The sequence below is a fragment of the Polyergus mexicanus genome, unplaced genomic scaffold (assembly GCF_030449975.1).
Source record: "Polyergus mexicanus isolate NDT 795.1 unplaced genomic scaffold, iyPolMexi1.0 SCAF_2, whole genome shotgun sequence".
Classification (NCBI taxonomy): domain Eukaryota; kingdom Metazoa; phylum Arthropoda; class Insecta; order Hymenoptera; family Formicidae; genus Polyergus; species Polyergus mexicanus.
The window spans coordinates 7,287,621-7,293,339 of NW_027223322.1; the positions used below are offsets into that span (position 1 = coordinate 7,287,621).

The following is a 5,719-nucleotide window of genomic DNA, read 5'->3' on the forward strand; positions in this document are numbered from 1 at the left end:
TTAAGGGTCAGCAAAGAAAGTAGGTTTCTATAATTCGTTTAATTATATTTTTATTCCCGCAATAAATAACGTTATCATCGATTCCATAGTGAGAACCAGATCAGGAAATATTTACAAATTCCGACCCGCTACAGCAAAGGTCCGTTCCGCGAGTCAGAAGACGCGAACTTCCATAAATTTTAAGTCAACGTTAACCAACAGTAGTAGTAGCAATTACACAATCACCACACACACAGAAACAGTCATTGACTTCCCCCCAAGTTACTCCCCAATATATCTTTTGGAACCATCTTCTCCTGAACTGCCGCTTTCCCCCCGATCGTTCTCCTCGTTGTCAACGATCATCCTTAAAAATTCACCCTCTCCTTCTCCTTCTTCGGAATTAGACGAGTTCGAGAAGGCAGTGCAGGATTTCTGCAACGAACTCCCTAATCTAGAGGACGAATCCTGCTATCAATCTCCACTCTCTCTCCTTTCTTTCCCTCCTGAATCCGACGAATTCGGGAGAGCACTGGGAGAGTTCTGCCATCAACTCCCAGATCTCGATGACGAATCTTCATACCAATCCTAGAATAACGAAACCAACCTCCTAATATTCCTACTCACACTCACTCACACAAATTATTTTATTTTCTTTTTCTAACAGATATTTTGTAATAACCAGTCAGAAATGTATATAAATAATATTAATAATAGAATCTTGCCTCATTATTCTGACTGATGTCCTCCGTACGATTGTAAGAACCGCGAACAACTAAACACGTACCACACACACACCCATGCGCATATTAAAATAAATTGTTCTGATCATTTGATATAATGTACACCAAAGTAGTTTAATTTATTATGAATAAATTTATATTCTAATTTAAATCCAATCTTTATTAACTCCTCTCATTCTCCAGTCAAAAGATCGCACCTGGTCCCATCCCGCGTAATAGAGATTAAATTCTTTTACCAAAAAGGGACCGCCGAGCGAACTTCTGAAAAACAGAGTAATAGCGACCCTAACGGTCGTTTACCTGATTTTCGGACTGTCAAGTTCGTTCGACACGATTCTAACGCTTCGAGACGTTTAACTTCGGGATCATAAAGATAGTGGTTGCGCCCTTCCACTGACTCATCCTTCCTCGAGTCTGGACGTAACAATTCTATTCTCAATAAATGCGGGTTTCCTTTTTCTTGACTGTAAATTTTTGTTAATAATATCTTCCTCATTTTCTTCTTCTTCATCTTCTTTTTCACTGTTAGAATCTTTATCCGGCGGGTCGTTTCTTTTTTCGGTCTCTTCGATCTCTTCTCCGTCGCTATGCAATTCGTCGGTTGTTTTATTTTGTTCAATATTTTGTTTTGCAGTTTGACTTCTTGTTTGAATTTTATTTTGTTTAGGAGGATCATGTATTAAAGCCTTTTCGGTAATTGATAAATGATTTGGTTCATTTAGTTCTGTTAGTGTAAATGGAAGAATATCATTATTGTTATTTAATAAATCGCTTTCAGCTATTATTTCTTCGTTTTTTTCCATATCGGAAAGATATAATTGGAAATCGTCATGTTCTTTTTCTTCTTCTTCGCTATCGGATTTTTCTAATAGTTCGGCAATTAATCGTGCATCTTTAGGGTTATCTGGGTTTAAAAGTTTCTTGTTTTTTATAATTTTACAATCTATTTCTTCGATATTTACAGGATTTATGGATAATGCGTCTGCGTTTACGTTTGTTTTTCCTGCTTTGTATACAACCTCATAATCGTATTCTGCTAATTTTAATCTCCAACGGAGTATTCGCATATTTGCGTCTTGTGCGTTTTTAAACCATATCAAAGGTTTATGATCTGTAACTAAAGTGAATTTTCTTCCGTATAAGTATGGTCGAAAATGTTTAACGCAATATACAATAGCTAATGCTTCTTTTTCGTGAGTATCGTATTTTAATTTATTATCTGTTAAGGTTCGTGAGGCGTATGCTATCGGTTGGTCTTTATTTATCTCTCCTTGTGATAATATTCCTCCAACGGCTATTCCTGATGCATCGGTCGTTAGAATAAATGGTTTAGAAAAATCTAGATATTGTAGTATTGGTTCTTCGCATAGTTTTTGTTTTAAGATGTAACGATGCACCCTCCATCGTTACCCGGCACGTAGCCAGCCGGAAGTCTGCCGCCCGGCGAACACCAGCCGGGCAGTGGCAGAGGCGCCTAGCGCCCTTTTTAATACTTAAATTACTGCGGTTGCGATAAACAACCGTACGACCGTTATACGGCTGCCGTTACGCCGTAATACATTGGCATCCGAACAGTAGGACCGTCCGGGACACACGATTTTTTTTCTTTTTTCTTTTTTCTCTAACGGCGTAGTCGATAACCGAGCGTTATGAAGACCAGGTTATATACGCTCTCGAAAGAGCAACTAATAAATATAGCCACGCAACATGGCATCGAGACGTCCGACACACTCGATGTCATCCGCAGCCGAATGAGCCAATATATAGACTCACACCCAGACGAATTTGGGGCCCAAGGCCCGGACGCTTGGAACACGCGGACGCCCCCGCGAATAGAGATCGCGCCGCCGAGCGCACAACGCGACGAAAGACGCGAATTCGAACCATCCGCAACCACGCAAATGCTAGAGCAGTTGCGGAAATGGGGACGTCCATTCGACGGTCGCGACCCCATCGCGTTCCTAGAACGCGTAGACGACCTCCGCGCGGACTACGGGTACTCCGGCGAACAACTAATGAAGGGGCTGTCCGAGCTCCTACGCGGAGAGGCCGTCGCATGGGCGCGAAATAACCGCGAAGACTGGAGGACGTGAGGGGATTTTTGCAACGCCATTCGACGGCGGTATCTACCACCACGGTATAACGAGGAGCTCCAGCAACAAATCGCCGAACGAAAACAGAGAGATAACGAAAAATTCGCGCCATACGCAGACGAAATGATGACTCTCATACGTCGAGCCAGGGGCTTCACCCGCGACCAGAGACTGTCGCGAATTTACACAAATATGCGGCCCGAATACAAGAGATACGTCAAACGCCGGGACGTGCACGACTTAAACGAATTATTCGATGACGCCGCGGAGTTCGAGCGGATCGAACAGGAGCAGCCGAGCCGGAGACCGTACGGCACTACAGCACCGACCGTAGCGACCGCGTACAACCGGGAGGAGTGCTGCTGGCGCTGCAAACAGCGGGGGCACACCCGGTTCCGGTACAAACAGCCACCCCGACGATTCTGCTCGCAGGGTGGGAAAGACGGAATCCTGACCGCCCAACTGCCATCCATCGCCGGGAAACGCCAGACGCGCCGGGAGTACTACTGCCGAATCCCGGACGCCCAGAACCCAGTAAATTATACACCGCGGCCTCACATTACGGCAACCATCCACGGGCACCCCGTGGAGGCACTACTAGACTCGGGCTCAGAGATTTCATTCGTCAATGCCGAAAACATCGAGACGATGAAGAAACTCGGCATCGCGCCCAGCGAAGAGGACGGCCAAGTGCAGATGGCCGACGGTACCGCCGCCCGGACCCTCGGGAAGATCCGGCTACCGATACACCTGCAAGGACGGACTTACGTCCATGACTTCTGGATCCTACCAACGCTCCGAGATGTCATTGGTTGGGATCGATCTATGGGCCCGCCTGGGGCTCGCGATCGCACCGCCACGACAACGACGAGTCCGGCACAGCCAGCCAACCTGCGCGAAAACTAGCAGCCTGGCTACCCGGAAAAAGAAAAAGAAAACCGCCTGAATGACTTCCTAAACCGCGAACTCCAAAAGTTCCAGACGGTCACGGGGCCGACCCCGCTGGTCGAGCACTATATCCAATTAAACCGGACCGTACCAATTAAGCAAAGATATCGGCCACGCAATCCGGCTATAGAAGCCATTAACGAGATTCTGGGAGAACCCGAGCCGCCGTATGGCACAGGCGTGCTGGAAGCACCACCGATCTCCCGGCCGCCACCACCGAAACGGCCGCCGAAAGTCGGTACCGCCATCCAGCGGTCCGACAGGACGAACCAGCGGAAGCTGGCCATGTTGGCCACACCGCCGCCGCCGCTATCCGCCTGCCGACGCCGAAGTCACGCCGGGGTACCGATGAGGACGCCAGCCAAGCGACCAAGGGTCCCGATGTAACGGGGTTACTTTTCGCGAGCGCGCGGATGAACTCGGTCAGGATCAGGGCTCGTGAAAAGGTGAGACACACAAAAAGATTTTAGAAGGTATCGTCTTTATTTGCCTCTTTCGGCAATGGTCGATTTACAATATGTTTCGCGCGGCGGATTATGCAACGTGGTAGCTGTGATTCGCGTTCGTTATTCAGTGCGCGATGTTTGATATATCGAACCGCTTAAGATACTCGTACGGCAAGCTGTGTTAATTGTGATGGCACGCGAAACGCGCAAGAAATCGGGCGCGGTCGTTCGGCGTGTGTACGGCAAGGCCGTGTTTATTTTGACGGCATGTAAAACACGCAAGAAATCGGGCGCGGTCGTTCGGCGCGTGTACGGCAAGGCCAGGTTTATTTTGACGGTGCGCGGAATACAATGGAGTAGTATGCGACAGGTATTTCGGCGCGGTGATTATCTTCGCAAGTGTCGTAAAAACGTGGCGGATCGTTGTCGCGTGGTTATTCGCGTATTTCAAGTGGTAGGGGGAATGCGATCGGAGATCGAGTGCCCTCGATCGGGCGGAGAACTCTCCGTCCCTGCTTCCGTCCGCGGAGTCGAGGATAGCTCCGAGGAGTCGAGAAAGCTCGACGGGGCAGCGAACTCGCAAACCCACGGTCCGGCTGGCTGGAGCGGTCGGATAGTAGACCGTAATCTAGGAGAGCGGCGAACACTCCGCTCTCGTCGAATTGGTCGGATTTACGTGAGGATTTCGGAGACTGCACGGAAACCGAGAATGCTCGGCGGAGGCTGCGAACACGTCAACCTCACGTTCTGTCGTTGCTGCGAATCTAGGATCGGATCTGGTATTGTCTCTCGGAGCGTACTGCTCGAGCGGATTCAGGTACCGGTCTGGTGCTGAGATGCCGAAATGCTGCCTTTTTATCCCCAAGCGTCTAGCGGTAATTGCGTCGTTCGCCCCCGGGTGGGGATAACGACGCGATGTTTTCGGCGCGTAATTACGGTAAACGTGTCGCTTCCCCTGGGCGAAACGACGCGGCGTTTCGGCGGGTGACGCTTGGGATCTTCCGGCAGCATTCGGCTGTGCTCTGTTTTCGGCGTAACGGCGGCCGTATAACGGCCGTACGGTTGTTTATCGCAACCGCGGTAATTTGTGTCTTAAAAAGGGCGCCTCTGCCACTGCCCGGCTGGTGTTCGCCGGGCGGCAGAATTCCGGCTGGCTACTTGCCGGGTAACGATGAGGGGTGCATCGTTACAAGATTTCGAAAGATTCTTTCTGCACGGAGGTCCACTCGAAGCGAGTGTCGTTTTTTAATCAATTTGTTAATGGTTTGACAAATTTGGAAAAATTCGGTATAAAGCGTCTGTAATATTCTGCAAGTCCTAAAAATTGTTTAATATTTTTAGGTGTTTTGGGTCTTGGAAATCGTTGTACTGCTTCTAATTTTTTCGGATCTGGTTTTACTCCGTTTTTACTGATTACGTGTCCCAGATAAGTTACTTCTGTTTTTAAAAATTCACATTTGTCTGGTTGTGTTTTAAATTAGCTTCTCGGAGACGTTTCATTAAAACGTTG

At 48.2% G+C, this 5,719-nt stretch overlaps 1 protein-coding gene across 1 annotated transcript; it reads right to left on the reverse strand.

Annotated features, from left to right (window-relative positions):
- Window positions 1-1,120: 1,120 nt before the first annotated feature.
- On the reverse strand, window positions 1,121-1,789 carry LOC138941668 (surface protein P113-like). The gene has a single exon (XM_070311515.1). The coding sequence runs from the start codon at window positions 1,787-1,789 to the stop codon at window positions 1,121-1,123; it is 669 nt and encodes a 222-aa protein (XP_070167616.1).
- Window positions 1,790-5,719: the final 3,930 nt, after the last annotated feature.